At 38.6% G+C, this 21,727-nt stretch overlaps 1 protein-coding gene across 1 annotated transcript in view; it reads left to right on the top strand.

The window, feature by feature from the left end:
* Positions 1 to 21,727, top strand: part of gpat2.L (glycerol-3-phosphate acyltransferase 2, mitochondrial L homeolog) — a 51,593-nt gene that overhangs the window by 4,986 nt on the left and 24,880 nt on the right. Inside the window, exons 2-11 of the mRNA XM_041586974.1 lie at positions 2,334 to 2,402; positions 5,776 to 5,889; positions 6,066 to 6,139; positions 6,924 to 7,034; positions 7,760 to 7,912; positions 11,061 to 11,160; positions 11,367 to 11,506; positions 18,898 to 18,979; positions 19,270 to 19,482; positions 21,212 to 21,325. Of these exons, the coding sequence (XP_041442908.1) occupies positions 2,352 to 2,402; positions 5,776 to 5,889; positions 6,066 to 6,139; positions 6,924 to 7,034; positions 7,760 to 7,912; positions 11,061 to 11,160; positions 11,367 to 11,506; positions 18,898 to 18,979; positions 19,270 to 19,482; positions 21,212 to 21,325 (1,152 nt within the window). The 5' untranslated portion in view covers positions 2,334 to 2,351. The remainder of the gene's footprint in view (positions 1 to 2,333; positions 2,403 to 5,775; positions 5,890 to 6,065; positions 6,140 to 6,923; positions 7,035 to 7,759; positions 7,913 to 11,060; positions 11,161 to 11,366; positions 11,507 to 18,897; positions 18,980 to 19,269; positions 19,483 to 21,211; positions 21,326 to 21,727) is intronic.

Genomic DNA, 21,727 nt, shown 5'->3' with positions numbered 1-21,727 from the left:
ATATAGAAAAAATAAAAACTGCTGCCCTTGGCTTGAGAAAGGGGTTTGTATACCCCGAAACGTCGCCCTATGGGCTTTGGTATGTCTTTCTACAATATATATCTTTTTTTGCATACGAAATTTGGAGTGCTGTGTCAGTTTTTATTTCTTCTATGATATTGGCTACTTTGGCAGTGCCTTTTTGACTACTTGCACCCAGAAACCAAGAGGGTTGTGCGGCAATATCTCTTTTTTTTATATAGTATATATATATATATATATATATATATATATATATAGTGAATAAAGTACCCCCTCTTGTAAAATATAAGGATATTATTAGTTACCGAGGAGTTTCATGACCATATAAAAACACGAGGCCGAAGGCCGAGTGTTTTTATACAGGTCATGGAACTCCGAGGTAACTTCTAATATCCTCATATTTTGCAACTGGGGGTACTTTATTTATTATAATACACAAATTTTAGTAAGTCATGTGACAGAAATGACATCACTACTCACCGTTTATAACTGATGACATCACTACTCACCGTTTATAAGGATATAATTTACAGGATATTCATGGCTTTTGTGTATTATATATATATATATATATATATATATATATATATATATATATATATATATATATATATATATATATATATCATTTTTTTGCAGGTAAAACCTAGTCCCTGTGTAAAATGTATAATGAAGCAACTGAATTCTTAAAGAAAATGAGTTGAGCAGTGTCGGACTGGCCCGGCGGGACACCGGGAAAATACCCGGTGGGCCCCGACCCTCATGGGCCCCCGCCGGGCCAGAACCCCTCTCTAAATATTTATATTTAAAAAAAAAAAAATTATCGGCGCTGAGTAGCGCCGCCTGCGCATGCGCGCCAAGCGGCGCTGTTGCGCATGCGCACCGAGCGGCTTCCTTGCTCGTCCCCGGCGCGTCACAGTGGGAGGACGGGTGGCCGGAGGGGGGCACTCGGCAACAGTCCCGGTGGGCCCCGGTCCCCCCAGTCCGACCCTGGAGTTGAGTGTAGAACTGGCCATTCTAGGGATGACTTTGACGTTGTTGGCCAGCTTAATAATATTGCAATATATGGACAAACAATCCCTGTTTTTTTTTTTTTTTTTAAAGGGTAAGACATTTAGTAGCTTAAAGGAGAAGAAAAGCTACCAAAGCAGTTTGTTGCCTATAGATTGACCACAAAAATGCAAGCAATAACAATTTCTTTATTCTGCAGAATGCTTAACTATACCTTAGTAAATAGCTATAGAAGCTCTCTGTTTGTTTAGGATAGCAGCTGCCATATTAGTTTGGTGTGACATCACTTCCTACTTGTGTTTGTCCCTGCTCACTCATAGCTCTTGGCTCAGATTACAGCTGGGGAGGGGAAGGGAGGGGGAAAAGGAGAGAGGAGCAAACTGAGCATGCTTAAGCCCTAGCCCTGGAGGTTTAAGCTGAAAACAGGAAGTCTGATACAGAAGCCCATGTGTACACAATAGAAGGAAAGAAATGCAGTGTTTCTTTTGACAGAGGACTCAGAGCAGCATTACTTTGAGGGTTTACTGGTGTATTTATATAGACCTTTCTGCTAAAGCTTACTTAGTTTTAGCCTCTCCTTCTCCTTTTAAGGCACAAAATGTCTCAATGTCTTAAATATATTGATAATGAGTGCAGAGGACTTCATGTATTTGTCTGTATGAATTTTGTGGTCGCAGCCACATTGCACCCCCTCTTAATGTTTTTAACAACTTTCCCTTGTTTATATATATCTTCTGGTGACAGCACTCCCAGTGAGGTAAATCAAACAAAATAGGTAAACTAAAGCAGGTTTATTTAATCCAATGTTTCGGTTCTATCTCAGAACCTTCATCAGGGAAAGGATCTGATGAAGGTTCTGAGATAGAACCGAAACGTTGGATTAAATAAACCTGCTTTAGTTTACCAATTTTGTTTGATTTACCTCACTGGGAGTGCTGTCACCAGAAGACTTCTACATTGTTTACAAAAACGGACTGGCACCCAGGCTTTGATTTAACTTTTGGTGTGCGTAACTTTTTTGGCCAACATGGTGCATCAGCAGATACAATTTTCAAACCTGGTGCATTGATGAACAGGCTAATAGTGACAATGGCACAATCATGACCAGCTATCACACAGGTATGGAAAATGTTTCATATTGGTATGTGTATGGCCATTTAAGCTGAGTAATCCAATCAGGTACATCCTTTTATTAGTCTTGCTGTTCTATACAGATACAATCTAATTTTTGATCTGCTGATGCAGGATATGAGAATCAAACCTCTCTCTCAAGCATGCATTTGATCATTTGCTTGTTACAGGTCTTTAGAGGTGCCAGAATGGGAAGCGAAACACCCAACCTTCAGAATCCTGCAAAGTTCATGGTCTCGGTAAGTTTTACTTTTTAATGTTTATACCCAAGAAATGTCAACACTGCTGTGAGTTACAAAATACAGTTCTTTAACTGTCCCCCAGTGGATGGTGGTGGTTTGTTTATAGACCTGTAGCCAGGGCTTTCCTTAGTCTACATGACCTTTGAGCCAAAAAAACTTTGTGGGGTTCCATTATTTTTTAAGGCAGGGGTGGCAATTCTTCAGCTGTTGTGAAACTACAACACCTAGAATCCTGTCTGAGGATGCAACCAGACAATGTTAGTAGAATTCAAGACCTTGAATTTATGAATTTTCAAGCATATGGCAAATGTGGTAGAATCACTCACCCAAGTAAAGACGTGGCCCAGGTGCTCCAGCCCCAGGCCCTCAGCTCAGGGGAGCAGATATTCCGTATACAAAGCACATAAGTGTTGGTGCCGGGCACACTGGCAAACTCACATATTGATCAGACCGGAAAAGTAGTAAATTAAAAATTGAAGCTTTATTATATAGTCATCTCTCACCTGACGCGTTTCATGTCACTAGGACACGTAATCATAGTGATTACTATATAATAAAACTTCAATTTATAATTTACTACTTTTCTGGTCTGATCAATAGGTGAGTTTGCCAGTGTGCCCGGCACCAACACTTATGTGCTTTGTAGTAGAATTCAAGACACCAAGCTCTCAACTTGACTCAAGAGCAATTGAAAACTTGCCCCAGTTGTTAGTTTTCTTGCACATTTCTTCTTTTTTTTGTATAATGGGAAAGGGACCTTTGACTGTACTGTTCTGCACATCAAACAATACAAAAGGCATCATTTGTTGTTGTTAATAGTTTCTCTACATGTCTATGGAGTTAAATGTCTTTGCAAAGCCACATAATATAGCAGGTACAACCACTATTAAAATTTTAATAGAGTGGTACTGTTCTTGGACACTGGTATATACTGTTCTGGGATCTCATTAATTTATGTCCTGGGAGATTTATGAAAAATAAGTAAATTCTTGGTAATTTTTTTCCAAAAATACTCCCACAGCCTTTACAGTACAGCTATGGGACCTGTTATCCAGAAAGCTCAGGATCTCCGGTTTTTCGGATAATGGATCTTTCCGTAATTTGGATCTTCATACCTTAAGTCTACTAGAAAATCATGTAAACATTAAATAAACCCAATAAGCTTGTTTTGCCTCCAATAAGGATTCATTATATCTTAGTTGGGATCAAGTACAAGATACTGTTTTATTACTACACAGAAAAACGAAATTATTTTTAAAAAATTGGATTATTTGGATAAAATGGAGTGTATAGAAGACGACCATTCCACGGGTTTCTTGATAACGGATCCCATACCTTTACCAGTAAATGAAAGGAGAGCTAAAGCTTAAAGGGGTGGTTAGCCTTTAAGTTAACTTTTAGTATGTTATAGAATGGTCAATGCTAAACAAATTTTTATTGGTCTTCATTATTTTTTTTTTTATATAGTTTGCCTTCTTCTAAAATGTATTGTTATTTCTACTTTTTATTAATTATCTTTCTATTCAGGCCTCTCCAATTCACATTCCAGTCTCTTATTCGAATCAGTGCATGGTTGCTAGGGTAATTTGGACCATAGCAATCAGATTGCTGAAATTGCAAATTGGAGAGCTGCCGATTGTCTCAAAATATCACTCTCTACATCATACCAAAACTTAACTCAAAGGTGAACCACCCCTTTAATAAAGTAGGTTAGAAATGTTATGTTTTTGGGTTCTGCACCTGCAAAAGGCAACCACAGCCCTTTAGCAGTGAAGATCTGTTCCTCCAAATATGCACAGATGCCACTAGTTGCTCCCACATGCTCTCTGCTGCCAGGTACCTGATCTTAGGGAAAGATTTACAATACACTGTGTATGTATAGATCAGGGATCCCCAAACTTTTGAACCCATGAGCAACATTCATAAGTAAAAGGAGTTGGGGAGTAACACTAGCATGAAAAATGTTCTTGGGGTGCCAAATAAGTACTGTGATTGGCCATTTGGTAGCCCCTATGTGGATTGTCATCCTACATTGAGGCTCTGTTTGGCAGTGCACCTGATTTTTATACAACTTGCCTCAAGCCTGGAATTCAAAAATAATCACCTGCTTTGAGGCCACTGGGCAACATCCAAGGGGTTGGAGAGCAATATGTTACTCATGAGCTACTGGTTGGGACCACTGATATAGATGATAGATGTCATGATACAAGGCTGATTAGTAATTAATTCAGATGCCATTAGCATCAGAATTTAATAATCAGCCCTGTACTATCAGTTTTTATGACATGAGACCCTCATTTTCTGCTTGATGATTTGTGACAACCCCTAAGCTTAGCTTCTCAGCAGCTGCCCAGATCACACTGAGCATGTGCGTGTCACTGACACTCTTAACAAAATTCTATGGGGCACATTTACTAAACTGTGAATTTTCTCTTCCCCTAACTTCGCCAGGTGTATTTTCACAACATATCTCCATAGTTACTAAAAATCATAAGTTCACTTTTTCAAGAGAAATGTGGTGAATTTTCTCCTGGCATAAATTGGCCAGTATATTTCCCCATACAATAGTAGTGTGGAAAATTCTCTAGAGAAAAGTAGCATGGAAAGGGCAATGTAGATTGTGATTTAAAAGTGGCTGCTCTATCTTTATAATGGGGTTTGCCGGAACCTGGCAAATTACACTTTGGCGAAAAGGGTACCGTTCACACTTTGATAAATTACTGGATTTTCACTAGAGAATTTTCGATGGAGAAACTTCGCTGGAGAATTGTTGCTGGCGAAACATCTCTAGCGCTGAGCTTTTATGCTATCAAATTGTCGTCTTCTAGTAAATTGGCAAATTCGCTGGAAATTTTCGCAAAAAAAAACACAATTCTCCCTTTAGTAAATGTGCCCCTATGTAAGATCCAGTGAAAACTTTAAAGTCCCACATTATTACTATTATAAAGATAAAGTACCCTTAGCTTGGTTTATTAACATTAGGGAGCAGATTTATCAAAATGTGAGATTAGAGCTCGCCACAGAAAATCTCACCGATGTTCTATTCATTCCTATGGAATTTTTAGAATCGTATTGGTGAACTCCATTGATAAATACACTTTTATAAATCTGCCCCTAAATTCAGCATATAAGATTTAATATAAGATATAAGATTTTCGTGTGTGGTTCTACTAAATGTGGGAAATTTAGGGTTCGCTCTCTCTTTCCATACTGTGATTAATATTCACCTATAAAATTACAGTATACTCAGAATTAGCATGAAATTAGCATGTTCTTAAATAGTGTAATTCATGGGAGATTATGGTTGCCGTTTCCTTTGTGTTTTTTTGTGTATTTGTGTTTTATAATTTATACTCATATCAATTTATAGAAAACTATTTGGCCTATTGGACTAGGACTGAAGGTTGATACCATATCTCCCTTTCTTGGGAAGTACCGGCCCTTTGTTGGACAGCCTTGTCAGACATGCACCCCTAAAAGCATGGTGAGTTCTTAGAAATAAAGTCAGAAATATGTTTTGTGATGTTCTTAAGTTTGTCTATCTGTAAATAATACAAGAATATATATATATATATATATATATATATATATATATATATATATATATATATATATATATATATATATATATATATATATATATACTCCTTTGAATTGCAGGAAATCTTCTTTTACAAACGATATACACAGTTGGGATTTCGGAACGCTCTTCATATTACAGAGCAGGACAGCAGGTAAACGTGGCTTGTGTGCGCATGGATTATCTAAACATGACGTGGCAGTCGTTCTGGGGTCTCTTATTGTTTCTTTTATTTACTTGGGAATAGAGAAGGTAGGGAAGCAATGTAAGGATTATGCTCAGGAGATCAAAGGTACCTATTGCAGGGGCCTATTTAATCCAATGTAGCTAACATATATATATATGTGTTTAGTGAGTTGCAGCTTTGGGAATGGAACAGACTGGATTCTGGATTTGCAACTGATCTTCAATTCTTTTTAAAAGGCTGGATGGTTTTGAACATTGACCTTAGCAGCCAGGCAGGAAATTTAATGGCAGATAGAAATATAAACTCACTCTAGCAGTCTCCTAAAAAATCCTGGGTTATATATCTGTGCTACAGACTGCAGTATTCCCTCTTGAGCACTGCCTACTAGCTTTGTGCCTTGCTGTGATGTTAGGAAAACAAAAAGGAAAGGTTGTGGGAGCACTCCAAGGCTAAATAAAAATGTACTAAAATACAATGGAAGTGTTAATGATCTGGCCAAATTAACTACAGACATAGAGAAAAAGAAGAGAAATTGATCAATGCACATTCCCTGTTCCCCTGTCATATAAGTAATCTATGCAGATGCATGTATTTACAAAGACAGGGGTTTTTTAGTTACAAAATTATAATCATAAGATTGATAAGCCACCATACCACGTCAAGGTAAAACCCATATGGCGGAAAACCTAAAACGTATCCTAAAACGTTCTCACTCTGCATGTGTATGTTTATCTCTTTGTTCTGTCTGCAGGTTCCGTGGTTGGTTAGTGAGGAGATTGAGCTGTATAGTGTTCATTTGTGACCGCTCAGCAGATAAAGATGTGTCCTCAGACTTCTGTCAGAAGATATTAAAGCATCCCAGGTCTTCTCCTTAATTAGTTTTAGCCTCTGTGTGCTGGTCAGTGGGTTGTGTCACTGTCACTTCCATGTATTGCTTTACCAATGTGTTTGCTTCACTAATTCTTCAGTATAAAGGTGGCCACACACGGAGAGATCCGCTCGTTTGGCGATGTCGCCAAATGAGCGGATCTCTCTCCGATATGCCCACCTTGAGGTGGGCAATATCGGGCTGATCCGATCATGGGCCGTGATCCAACGGGATTTTTTGTCCCATCCCATCGAGATCTGCCCGACTTTCGGCCAGATCTGGATCGGGGAAGCCCGTTGGGGGGGCCCCATACACGGGCCAATAAGTTGCTGACTTGGTCTGTCGGCAGCTTTAATCGGCCCGTGTATGGCCACCTTAACTCATAAGGTGGCCATACATGTGCAGATAAAGCTGCCGATATCGGTTAGACCAATTCGGCAATTTATCTGCCCATGTATGGGGGCTTCCGATGGGTCTTCCCGATCGATATCTGGCCACGATATCGATTGGGAAGGTTTCATTTTTCCGCCGACCGAGCCCCAATATAGCCCTGCCATTGGCAGGCATATCGGTGAAAGATCCGCTCGTTTGGCGATGTCACCAGATGAGCGGATCTCTTCATGTATGGCCAGCTTTACCCTTCCCATAGTTTTTTTTGTCTTTCTGTAACCCTCTTTTCTTGCTTTCTGACAATGCATTTTGATCTCATGATTTTTCAGTCTTCAGTCTGCTAAAGATAAAGATCTGACACAGGATGAACCTGTTGAACACGCAGAACCTACAACCACCAGATCCTTTGTGGATAGTAATCACATGGAAGTGCTTGAGATTCTGGGTCAAATCCAAAGGTCTCTGTCTCCAGGTCTCACTAGGTAATTGTCTTGTTTTGTAGACAGAAAAAATCTTGCTTAGGGAATAGGTATAACGGACCACTTGTGGACTGACTTCTCTTTTAAGTATAATAGAATTATGGAAATATAATGCTTCACAAAGGGGCGGAGTCCCAAAACGTTGCACTTCCGCAGGAACAACTTTTGCAAGGGCTTGCCCTGCAACTACAAGTCTTGTGTGCCAGTGTGTTTCTTTACTTCTCTTTTGTTAAGGCCATATGTAATAATCACTGCTATTTGTGACATTAGCCAGTGAATCTGTGGTTCAGTGCCACTGCAGTGGCCCAGACAATCACCCTGATCTACTGATATGTATATCGGTTATTGATGCCCTTTTGTATAGTTATCCAATTCAAGCAAACAGTTTTCATGCTCAAAACTCATCTCATTAAAGTGATACTGACCCTAAAAAATTGATTTTCAAAATATTAATCTACATTAAGGGGCAGATGTATCAAGGGTCGAATTTCAAGGGGTTAAATCCCTCGAAATTTGACTGGGGAATAGAATCGAATAGGCAATTCGGGCAAATGTACACATTCGATCGAATAGTCAAATGGGCGAATATTCGCCCGGCGAATAGTCGCACAATCGAATATTCGATCGAAGGATTTTCATTCGATCGAATGATCGATCGAATGCCTTTTTATTCAATCAAAAACTTAGAAAACAAGCCTATGGGACTTTCCCCATAGGCTTTTAAAGCAATTCGGTAGGTTTTCAGGTGGCGAAGTAGGTAGTCGAAGTATTTTTAAAAGAGACAGTTCTTCGACTATCGAATGGGCGAATAGTCGCAGCGTTTTTGTGCTCGATCTATTCGAATCATTCTACTCAGGCGAATTTACGCCAATTCGATAGTCGAAGGAGCACAAAAAACTACTCGAAATTCGAGTTCTTTTCCCTCTATTCATTCACCCGAGCTTGGTGAATGTGCCCCTAACAGTTACCTATAGGTCACATTGATAATTTTTCACTGAAAGTTCTGCTTTTGTAAGTAATTGTCACTTGAAGTTCCTAAACCTGACTGTCTTGACAACCTGACTGTCCCTTCTTAAAGGAAAAATATACCCCCAAAATGAATACTTAAAGGAACAGTAACACCAAAAAATGTAAGTGTTTTAAAGTAATGAAAATATCATGTCTTGTTGCCCTGCACTGGTAAACCTGATCTGTTTGCTTCAGAAACACTACTATAGTTCATATAAATAAGCTGCTGTGTAGCAATGGCGGAAATTGAACAAATGGCTATATGGCACAGGTTAACTAATGGATAACAGATAACACCATTAGACAGACAGAGTTTATTTGGTATCTGCTGTGTAACCTGAGCCTTTTCTCCTTTGAATGGCTGCCCCCATTGCTACACAGCAGCTTATTTATATAAACAATAGTAGTGTTTCTGAAGCTAACACATCAGTTTTACCAGTGCAGGGCAACACTGCATTATATATTCATTACTTTAAAACACTTTTATTTTTTGACGTTACTGTTCCTTTAAGCAACAGAAACAAAAGTCACAACTCTCTCTGTTAATTGGCTCATGTGACCTAACATGTATGGTTTGTTTGTGTGCACAGTGAATCATACGATACCAGGGGCCTGCCCTTATTTTTTAAAAATGCCAATTTTCTATTTATGATTACACAATGGCACATACTACTAAAAAAAGTATATTATTATGAAAATGGTTTACTTACATGAAGCAGGGTTTTACATACGAGCTGTTTTGTGCAATATCTTTTTATCGAGACCTACATTGTTTGGGGGTATAGTTTTCCTTTAACCTGTCAGTTTGATTTTCTAATGCTAACCGACTACTGCTGCACAAATATGGCAGCCTCCTCACAGAGGAACAGGACAGTAAGAAAGGTAGCGTAAAATCATCAGGCAAATACTTTTATGGCAAAATTATAAATAGTATTCAAAGACAATGTTATGATAGATAATAAAAAAGTATCTCTTTAAGTCAACTGTCAGTCTTCTTCTGCAGCGCGTCTTTTCTCCTTTGTCCTTAATGAAAAACAATATTTCAAGGGCCACCAACCCCCTCCATATAACTAATTATGTTTAATATTCAAAATGTTGCACATTTAATAATTGCCTAAAGCTTTAAAAGCTGATGAAGATTAGAGCTCCACAAGCTATCATCTAAAACCATAGGATATCCCTCAATGTGAAATATTGTTAGACATCAGTAACAAAGTTTCTCAAAGCATTAGATCTTTACTATCCAGCAAAAAAAAATACTAAAATGATTCACATTACCACACAAATATATTAGTTATTTGATTTAATTGATCAGCAGTATATTTTAAGCAAAATATTCTTATTAAACGTGTTTTAATTTTTTCTCAGTAAAATATTACCTTGATGGTAATCCAATCCATATTGGTGGCAAAACAATCATGTTGGGTTTATTTAATCTTTAAATGATTTTCAGCAGATTTAAAATCTGATGATTCAAATTACATAAAGACCCCTTTTAAACTCCGTTTAGACCCCGTTTTTAAAAAAGCTCAGTCGGGGTGGTAAACGCCACTGAAACCACACGTGAACGTCAACACGCGTTTTTCAGCACGTAGGTTTCTTTTTACAACATGCACTTCTCATTGTTCCCGTTCCCCATAATTCTGCTGGCTAGAAATAGAAAAGCTATTTAGAAATAAAAAAACTATTTCCATGCAAAATGGAGCAGGAATGATCGTCAATATGCACTGTAATTACGTCACTGACGTATATGCGTCATTTATCGCGCAAGAATTTGGACGCCATATTTAAAATACGCTGCGTATTTGCGTTAAGTGTTTTCAAACTTGCAGATCCCATAGAATCTATTGATTTGGTAGTTTCTTGACTTATTGGCGTTTCTGCTAAAAAACACCAATACTAGCTTACAAGCGCCCTGTGAGAATTGCCTTAGTGCGTTTTCCATTCGTTTTAGTGGTAGTGCAGTTTATGAGTATTTACATCCGACGGAAAAAAACGCAATGTAAAAAACGCCACGTCTGGCCTTGCCCTAACAGCCTATAAGATAGGGTATATTTTGTCCATCACTTCTCATTTTGACTCCTTGATCATCAAGTCTTTCTGTTATTCTAGTCCATCCTCTTTTCTCTTTTTTTTTCTACAGAATGATTCGCTGGCTTCTTGTCAAAGTTCTAAACGCCATGTTTCTAAACCTCCAACTCCATTGTGGGCAGGTGGCTACGCTCCGAGAGGCATCTGCAGCGGTGAGACTCTTGTATAGCTCAGTGCTCATCACTCAAGCAAAAGACCTCTAGCCAAATCTGCCTTTTTATATATTGAACGAGGAAAGCAAAGAAGTAGAGAAGTTATTGCTTAGATTTGATAGAACTCTTATTCATATGATATAGGCTTAGATACAAAAATACACTTGGCTGTACTAATGATGATTTTGTTGCTGTGTCTCTCTTAGAGTCCTGGTGTTCCTGTGGTGTTCCTATCCACACAACGATCATGGCTTGATGGCTTAATAATACCGTTTCTGCTCTTCTCACAAAATCTGGAAGTTCCTCGGGTAGCGTGGGAGAGCACGCACTGCACCCCATTTTTCAGGTCAGTTAAATAACTTTCAGTGGTGTTTATATCAATACTGCTTGCAATATATTCCATTTTTACGCCATCCATGTAAGTATTCTACCGGTCTCTGTGCTGCCTTTACAAGCAAGCCATTTACTACTCTCTACTACTCTCTGACTGACTATGTGTTTAAATAATTTAAACAACCACTGTAGCTTTAATATAAGCTTCATCATACTAAAATTGGAAACTTTCTAAATACAATCTATTAAAAATTCTGAAATAATCAAGTTTATATTCACTATCCCTCTCTCAGCATCTGTTTCTCTTCATTCTGTCATTATGCAGCAGTTGGGTGTCAGATGGATGCTCCAATATATCTCATAGGGGGGGGGGGGCTCCCTTTCCTAGCAGACGAATTAGAGCTCACTCAAATAACTGATTCGAGTACAAACAAAATCTAACAAAATAACCGCCTTTTGCACAAGTCCTGCATGTAGAGAGGATTTCTGGTGATTTTAATAAAGTGAGCTCTAATACATCTTTTAGGCAAAACTGATAACCTTTTCCTCTTTAATATTAAGACAGCTGTTGTGTTTGATTTAATCTAACTTGCATACTTGAGTGCTAATGGCAAAACAATAGTCTGTGTTTCATTACATATTAGATGGTGTTCCAAATTACAGCTAAAACCCCCTATCCTGAAATCATCAGGTCCTAAAAATCCTGTCCCTATAATAATAATAAAAAAAGGATATATTTTTTTAATGTTGAACGTGAAGACACTTTATTTTAATATTTGAGGCACAGAATAATAATTTAAAACGTGTTCAGTGACTGTGGTGTGAGCAGCGGTACAGCAATAACTTTAAACGCTTGGGGAACATAATGTTAATATTGTTGGCTAAATCAATTCTATCAAAATGGATATGTCACGAAAGCCATTACACATATTTGGAACATTACTAATTAAATTCCGGTTTAAAGCCTTAATTAGCAATCAGCCGAGGATTTTAAATACATTTAAGGAGGTAAGATGCTGCGTGCGGTGAGAAGTATTATTTTATTAGATTGCTAGGAACAGGCTGTCTAAAATGAAGATAAACATAACATTACAAATATTACTGTAAATTCCTCCTCATGCACAATCTAATTTTGGGTGCCTCTGCGTCCCAGCAGAATGTTTTATTAGAAGCAGGTTAAATTGGACAATAAGCCCAGGATCCACTTTACATTATCATGTAGAGAATAATCCAGTAGCACACTGATTATGGTGTGATAATTGATAATTTGTTTATTTAGCCCACATACATACAAGATAAGGGCAACGTTTCGGACCCCACTGGGCCCTTTGTCAAGCCTAGTGGTCCAATACAAAACAGTGTTTTATAGAGTGTACAATGGGAGTGGCCTGTAACTCCTCCCCATCAAATGACATCATAATGAATCAGATGAAACAAGAATACTTAAAGTGTCCATTTAAAAATAAAGTCCATTTGTATAAGTCCATACATCTGTGTACTGAATAATATAAATTTAGCAACACAATAGATTGGTCTAGTATTACCTGAGAAGCTTATAGATTGCTGTTGCACATGGTACTCAGCTCTCCCTGAGATTCATATGCAGATCTAGTAGTCTGCACTCAGCAAATTTTCCAGACCATCTAGTAACCTTGTGAATAAAAGAGAAAAAGCATATTATTAAAAACAGAACTATTAGAAAATGGAACAAAATAGTTACGCCATTGTATGCATCCTACAACTTACTTAAACATAAACAATCCAGGGGTATAATCTTTATTTAAGCCTCGTGGCCTAATTTATGTATCCAGTACATCTCTCGATATTTTAATTGAAGTAACCGGTTCCCACCTCTTCTTGGTATGTCAACAGTCTCTATAACTTGGAATTTGAGTTGACTTATTGAATGTTTGGCCTGGTGGAAATGATAAGGGACTGGTAAAGTGGTGATTTCTTTGCGAATTGTGGATTTGTGCTTTGAAATCCGATCCCGGGTCTCCCCTATGTAAATTAACCCACACTACTGTAAATTCCTCCTCATGCACAATCTAATTTTGGGTGCCTCTGCGTCCCAGCAGAATGTTTTATTAGAAGCAGGTTAAATTGGACAATAAGCCCAGGATCCACTTTACATTATCACTGATGGTTAGAGAATAACTTGTTTGTGTAGTCTGTGGGGTAAGCATTTTTTATAAGAGGACACCACTAGAAGGCAGGCAATGTATGACTAGCTTCAAAGTAGACATACATGAACTAGTATGGTCAGGCAGTTTGGTCAATTTTGGCCTTCTCATCTCATTGCTTATTACACCAATTGGCATGTAAGGCAGCATGCTGTTTCTGTAATATAGCTTGTCAGGGTTGTTAGCCCTGATTTTAAAGGGCATGAAAAGCCTACATTTTCCTACCATGTATATAAGTTGGGCATATCTTCCCCACCCAAGCCACATTATTTGTACTGCATATACCCCCTCCATTTGTCAGCATCATCATCACATTTTCCTAAAACAAATAGCAGCTTTCACTAGGCGGCCATTTTCCCTCTGACACATCATCAGTAACATTGACATCTGCAAACAGGACATGTATGCTGTAAAGTTCATGCAATGCAGAATGCAGGTTTACACAGACACAACATACTTTGATAAAACGTTCTGCTGGTGTTGAGCACTGTAATGGTTAAGCTGAGCTCAGGAGAGGTGTTAGGAGAAAAAATAGGATCCGACAGTTAGAGCAGAGTTTCTATGGGAACCAGTAATGCTATCACTTCATTGGCTGTTAGACTGGAGGATGTGTTTAGTAATCTGAGAAGAACTGAGCATGCTCATGAGCCAACAGCTAAAGCAAATTCCTGAGGGAAAGGGCAGATTGGGTTAGAGGAGCAGAAGGATTTCTAAGTAATTAAGGAGATGCTGAAGCCTTACTGTTAACCTTTTAACAACCAGAGTGGCAGGTATCTAAAGATTTCAAAGAGGCTGTTCAATGATTACATTTTTGTGGAGGGGTTTACATGTCCTTTAACCCCTAAACCTGGAGGATTGGTGGACCAATTTTACTCTAGTCTCTACCCTTTGACCTGTCCAAAGGTGGCCCTACCAGGAGCATATGCTCCAATCAGCTTAGCTCTCCCAAATTTGACAAGGTACTCATCCACCTGAAGGTAGTTTTGACCTTATAGCTCCATATGTATAGAAATTTTGGAAGGCCAGAAAAAATGTTCCTAGATACTGTAGATTAGGGATGCACCAAATCCACTATTTTGGAATCGGCCAAACCCCCGAATCCTTCATGAAAGATTCGGCCGTATACCGAAGCAAATCTGAATCCTAATTTGCATAGGCAAATTAGGGGTGGGAAGGGAAAAACATTTTTTACTACCTTGTTTTGTGACAAAAAGTCACGCGATTTCCCTCCCGCATGTAATTTGCATAATTTGTGGCCAGGCAGAAGGATTCCGGTGAATCCGAATCCCGAACCGAATCCTGGATTCGGTGCATCCCTACTGTAGATTATCAAATTTGCCTATAGTTGTTGTTTGTTGTTGAGTCTATAAGTCATCAGCAGATCCAGAAAAGTAAGTGGAGCACAGATCCTTTATTTCTGTTCAGATTAACTCCTTTGGACAGTTAGTGAATGAACTGATCTTTGGTATCTGGTCTTTCATGCATATGGCCAGATCCAATAACATCCTCGACCCCCTGTGACCCCCTTTAGTCTGTTTCTGGCTTGGCAAATGCATCGTTTTCTTATTTTGTTACTTCTTAATTTGGCGATGATTGTAACACAATTCCTCTGTGTGCCAAGGTTTTATATAATAATGTTTTCCCAGTAATGAATAGAGAAAGACAGAGGGGGTGGGGGCGCCTAGTTCTTTCAGTACCCATAGGATCTATTGTAAATTAAATTGACTCTGAAAAGGGCAGCAAAAAGCTCATGCAGTGTTCCTGTGTCACCAAGCTGCTGTGAAAGCCTTCAGCTGCAGTAACTCTTCATAGTAATAATCCACTTCTCTCTGTGCTGTTTATGGGACCTGTGACCTGTTGCCAGTGTTTTGGGACTGAGCACTTTGGTCATATAGTCTATAACTACCTACCTTTTAAAAAGGCTATGTAAAGGCTAAAATGAAGTAAGCTTTATCAGTAAGGTCTATATAAATACACCATTAAACCCTCAAAGGAATGCTGCTCTGTCAAAAGAAACACTGCATTTCTTTCTATCTTTTGTGTACACATGGACTTCTGTATCAGACTTCCTGTTTTCAGCTTAAACCTCCTTGCCCTGGGCGTGAGCATGCTCAGTTTGCTCCTCTCTCTCCCTCCCCTTTCCCTCCTCCAGTCTCTGCTGTAATCTCAGCCCAGAGCTAGTGAGTGATCGAGGAGAGACTAAGGCAGGAAGTGATGTCACATCAAGCTAATATGGCAGTTGTGTCCACCACCAATGTGTCTTTTGCTTCAAAATGGACTCCAAAATGGCAGACTATTGGGCCAGATTCAGGTTGGTGGTAGCTCTGGGGCTATGCAGCCTCAATAGGTGCAGTTGCCCACTATTCATCAGAGGAGACATGATGGGCACTGGCAACCATGTGGACTTGCAGGATCCTATTTAGATGGAAGTAACTTACTAAATTGCATCAATATGCTCTCTGCATTGCATCCATTTTGTTCAGAAATGACTCCTGATCAGATTTCCCTGTGTCTGTTTGTTTTGTTTTCCTCTAGCTGTTCCCTTTTCTTCCATGTTCCAGAAACCTACAGACTGGTTAATTGGCTCTTGATGACCCAGTGCATGTTGTGTTGTTTCAATGGCTAGCGACCTTAGATTGCAAGCTCCCTTACAAAAATATATATATATATATTCTTGAAAACTGGCCTTATTCTGTACCAATAACTGCACTGCGCTATTTAAGCATCGGTAATATGCCATTGGGAAAAACGGAGGAAATGTCATTACAAAGTTACAGTAATCAGTTTTATTGCAGTAATCTCACTCTAATTAGGAAATTAGTTAGGAAATCAGGATGAGTAATCACAACACTTTTTGCTATGGTTGGATTGTGCCACTTGAGTCTCCCAACAGGGGGTGGATGCTAATGGCAGCGTCTAGTGCAACATATGAGAAGGTGCATAGACACCCTTTCCTACAGAGTTTGATAAATATCTATGAATGGTATTAACCCTTTACTCATAAACACAAGGAACATACTTAGATGAGGGTTGAAGTGAAGCTACTTGGAGCATTTGATATTGCTCTTGAACAGAATATATATATATATATATATATATATATATATATATATATATATAATACACAAAAGCTATGAATATCTTGTAAATTATATCCTTATAAACAGTGAGTTCTGATGTCATCAGTTATAAACGGTGAGTTCTGATGTCATTTCTGTCACATGACTCACTGAAACTTGTGTATTATAATAAATAAAGTACCCCCAGTACCTCGGCCTTCAGCCTCGTGTTTTTATATGGTCATGAAACTCCTCGGTAACTTATAATATCCTTATATTTTACAAGAGGGGGTACTTTATTCAATAAATATATATATATATATATATATATATATATATATATATATATATATATATATATATATATATATATATATATATATATATATATAATTGTAATGGGCTGACTGGTTCTTTTTGGACAACAACCTGGCAGGAGAATATAGTTGTGATTAATGAGACTCTAGGTAGCTGGACCAGCATGAAGGAAAGTACCCGAAAGTTCTGTCCTTGGCCCACTTCTTTTTAATGTATTCATTTAAGCCCATGGAAATGGCATTGGAAATAATGACACAAAACTACGCTTGTTAATAAAGAAAGAGGTGGAGGTTTGTCCTCTGCAGAGACATCTATTCAAACTGCTACCGTGCAGGTACAGGACAGGTTTTTTTTATATTTATGATTATTATTGATTACTTATTAAGCATATTGCATTGTGCTTTGCAGTCCTCGCACTCAACAAACCGTGACATGAATACACATTAACAGCAATATAAACTGTATAGCGTGCAACTGTGAATCTACAGGGATTATGGAACAATGTAATATAGCAGGGATGATAGACTGGGGCTACATTTTATAGAGAGGAAGGCGTCTGTTCAGTTGAGAAGTTTTTTTTTCAAATATGATATGTGTGCAGAGTCTTTCAGATAGCAAGTGAACCAATGCTCATGTACAGTATGTTGCCCCTAGCTGTCTGTATTGCAAAGGCTTGCATGTGACCTTGTCATTGGCACTGGGGCTAAGGTGCTCTAAAATTTCTCTAAAAACATAAAAATGATTCACTGTATTGTACATATTAAAGGAAAACTAAAGCTTTACTAAAGAAGTTGGCTAGAAATGTTCTACATTATGTTTTGGGCTTCTGTGTCAGCTCAAGGCAACCACGGCCCTTTAGCAGTAAAGATCTGTGTCTCCAAAGATGCCCCAGTAGCTCCCCATCTGCTTTTCTGCTGATTCATTGCACATGCTCTGTGCTGCTGTCACTTACTGAGCTTAGGGACCCACTCACAATATACAGTACACATAGAATAGAAATGTCACGATATAAGGCTGATTAGTAATTAATAAGGATAATTACTACACAGTGGCACAGAAACCAGTGCAATTAGCATCATAATTTATTAATCAGCCCTGTAGCATCAGCTTATATTACAGACCAACCTCATTTTCTGCTGGATAATTAGTGACGAGCCCTAAGCTTAGCTTCTCAACAGCTGCTCAGAGCCCACTGAGCATGTGAGTGTCACAGACACTTTCCAAGATGGTGACCCCCTGTGACAAGTTTGAAGTCCTGGATCATTGCTGCTATTGACAAGCTGAAACTTTAGGCTGGTGCAATAAATTTAGTATATAAAATATACAAATTTTTGCCATATTCATTTATGAGAGTTTAGTTCTCCTTTTAAAGGGGCTGCTGTTTGTGTCTGCTGCTCTCCCCCTGGCCAGTTTCCTGTTGACACATAGCAAGAGACCTACGCGGGTCTGGTCGGGAAAACCTGTGCCTGACCCAGACCCGTTGTCCCCCAAGGACCTGCCACACAGATATGCCTACTATCCAAACCCATCACCTGACCCTACCCACAAGAGGTTAACTTACCATCCGGTAGTGATATGTGGTTCGAGAAAATCTCGACCCGCACCCAACCTTACCCAAACCAACATGCACCTGCCTTCTCCTATATATATATATATATATATATATATATATATGTATATATATATATATATATATATATATATATATATATATATATATATATATATATATATATATATATATATATATATATATATATATATATATAAAATAAAATAATTATTTTGTGGGATAGTATAACTCATTTAATGCTCACAGGTAAGGTGATACGATGTGTTCACAGGACTGTCCTGCAGTGCACAGGAGCCGTGTTCCTTCCTCAACAGACGGGATCACCAACCATGAGTGACGCTGTCCTTTCTGTGGTATGAACTTGCTTTGTGTCACGATCCCTCTCTTTTACTAAACAATACACTTGCCCTAGAATTTATCTTTGAAACCCTATGCTCTGCCTCTTTCTCTTCTTTGGACTTGACCTATCTATCTCTTTTTCTAGTCCTTATCAGGAATGCTAGCTTATATTTGTGATTTGTTATGGCTTTTTATGGTTCTTATTTCTCTCCAGTACCCCAACCCCATTTATAATGACTTCTCATTTTTCCTATAGTATAATTGCATGATTTAACTATGTATCCTTGCTCTTTTGCTTTCACAGTACGTTGAAACCTTTCTTGCTGAAGGACATTCTTTACTTATTTTTCTGGAATCACCTTCCACCTCCTGTCCTCATAACTTGTCTCCCATTGGGCAGAGGTGGGTGCAGCAGGTTATTGCTGCTTTGAAGTCTGCAGCAGTGTCTGATGTCCTCATTGTACCTGTTGGAGTTTCCTATGACTTCTCTCCAGTTTTCAGTTCCTCAGGAGGAGAGGTAGGATGATGTCTGCCATCATTCAAAGACAAGAGGTCTCCTGCACTAGCCCATTATCAATATATTAAAGGGGTGGGTTCACCTTTAGGTTAGCTAATGTTATGTTATACAATGGCTAATTTAAAGCAACTTTTCAATTAGTCTTCATTATTTATTCTTTAGGGTAAGGGCACACCTGGAGATTCGGGCAACTTCGGAAATCGAAGTGGCGCGAGTGAATTGCCGCAGGCGTTTTTTCATTGAAGCAGGCGGAAGACACAGGGAAACAGTCGACTAACAGTCGCCCGGCGACTAAATCTTCCTGAATCTGCCCATGTGCCCCTGCCCTCATAGTTTTTTTAATATTTGCCTTCTTCTGACTCTTTCCAGCTTTCAAATGAGGGTCACTGACCCTATCTAAAACAAATACTATGTAAGGCTACATATGTATTGTTATTGCTACTTTTTATTACTCATCTTTCTGTTTAGGCCTTTCCTAGTCATATTCCAGTCTGTTATTCAATTATACCCGCAAGTTGCTTTCAAAGGTTACAACCCCCCAAATGATTGCTCCTTTTATCGGCCACTACTGGGATCACCTGATGGGAGCTACACTGTTCCTGTATAAACTTTGCAAACAAGGAAAAGTTGTGCTCACCACTATATTTTAAATCATAAACCAGGGTTGCAATGAAACTGCGACCACAAAATTCATATAGACAAAAGCAAGAGGTCCTCTCCACTTACCCAGTATTAAATAAGGACATCAAGGGGCCTGTTTATTAAACCTCGATTTTTTCTGTTCAAGGTTTTTAGGGGTAAAACTCAAATTTTTCATGGAATAAAAACTCAAATTTTTCATGGAATAAAAACTCAAATTTTTAGAGATTTATTATACCCCAAAGCTGCTAAAAATACAAAAGTACTTCATCTGAAACCTGTCAAAGTTATGTAGAAGTCAATGGCAGATCTTGACACTGTGATCTGCGCTGGATAATTTGCAAAATTTGGGGGTTTCAGCGAAAATCTGAACAAATCGGGTTTTTGCAGCGTCAATTCCGTAAATCAAGTTTTCAGAGTGTCTATTGCGTAATACGAATTGATGCTCGATTTTGTTGTCGTTTTGCCTTGATTTTTAGATGAGTTAAAATCGGGGAAGGGCGATTGATCAGATCTGTTTTTATAAAACAATTTGATTACTTTGAGTTTTAGTAAATGTACCCCTAAGACATTTTGTGCATTAAGCTACTACAAATGCCCTCCCCTTTAAACAAAACAGGGACTGTTTCTTGATATATTGTAATATATTCAAGATGGCCAACTAAGTAAACGTGTGTTGTTTAAAGCGGAGTGCAGAGGATCCCCCCATATTTTTTAAAATTGTCTAGTGGTGAGCACAGCTTTCCCTTTTTTGTTATAGATTCAAATCATTATAATCCTGTTACCACTGAACCCAAATTATGTGTGTATATGTGTGGGAGGAAGAGTTATGCGTGAGGCTGTTATTTGGTGCAGGAATTTGTTTTATTCATCTGTTTTATGTGAATAACTGATAATATTTGCTAATCAGGTTTGACTCAATGAACTTCTGATTTGTTTATTGATACGTTAGACTGAAGTGTTTAATTATTTCAACATTTTGATGTCAATCATTATTATTTGAATTACCATTTGAATTACAATAAGCAGTTTCCCATTTACTACTGTTACTTTAATCATTTTGCTTCTTTATTTGACTTCGGTCTCCCAGGTTGTTCCGACCTCTTCCTTAGGTGCCTTGCGTTCCCTCCTGTGGTGGCTCCTTCCATGGTCCAGCAGCTTAGGTTGTGCACGTGTGGATTTTGCTCAGCCATTTTCTCTACAGGTGAAAAAGAGGCAAAAGTTAATTACTTACTTACGCTTACTACGCTCCTCTACTGACCTGATTCTCAACTCTTCTCTCATTACCTCCTCACATGCTCGCATTCAAGACTTTGCAAGGGCTGCACCCCTCCTCTGGAACTCTCTCCCACCGTCTGTCCGACTTTCTCCCAACCTTTCTGCTTTCAAGAAATCTCTTAAAACGCACTTCTTTCAAGAAGCCTACCCTCACTCTGCTTAACTACCAAATGCAACACCACATACAATACCACATTTCTCACCCTCTTAATTCGATCTTTCAAACTCCCACACCTTGTGTATTACTCCCTTCCCTTTAGAGTGTATGCTCTTTTGCATAGGGCCTTCCTCACCTTTTTGTACCAATATTGATTGTGATGTATGTAAC

The sequence above is a fragment of the Xenopus laevis genome, chromosome 3L (assembly GCF_017654675.1).
Source record: "Xenopus laevis strain J_2021 chromosome 3L, Xenopus_laevis_v10.1, whole genome shotgun sequence".
Lineage (NCBI taxonomy): Eukaryota > Metazoa > Chordata > Amphibia > Anura > Pipidae > Xenopus > Xenopus laevis.
This window is presented reverse-complemented; position numbering and strand designations above follow the sequence as displayed.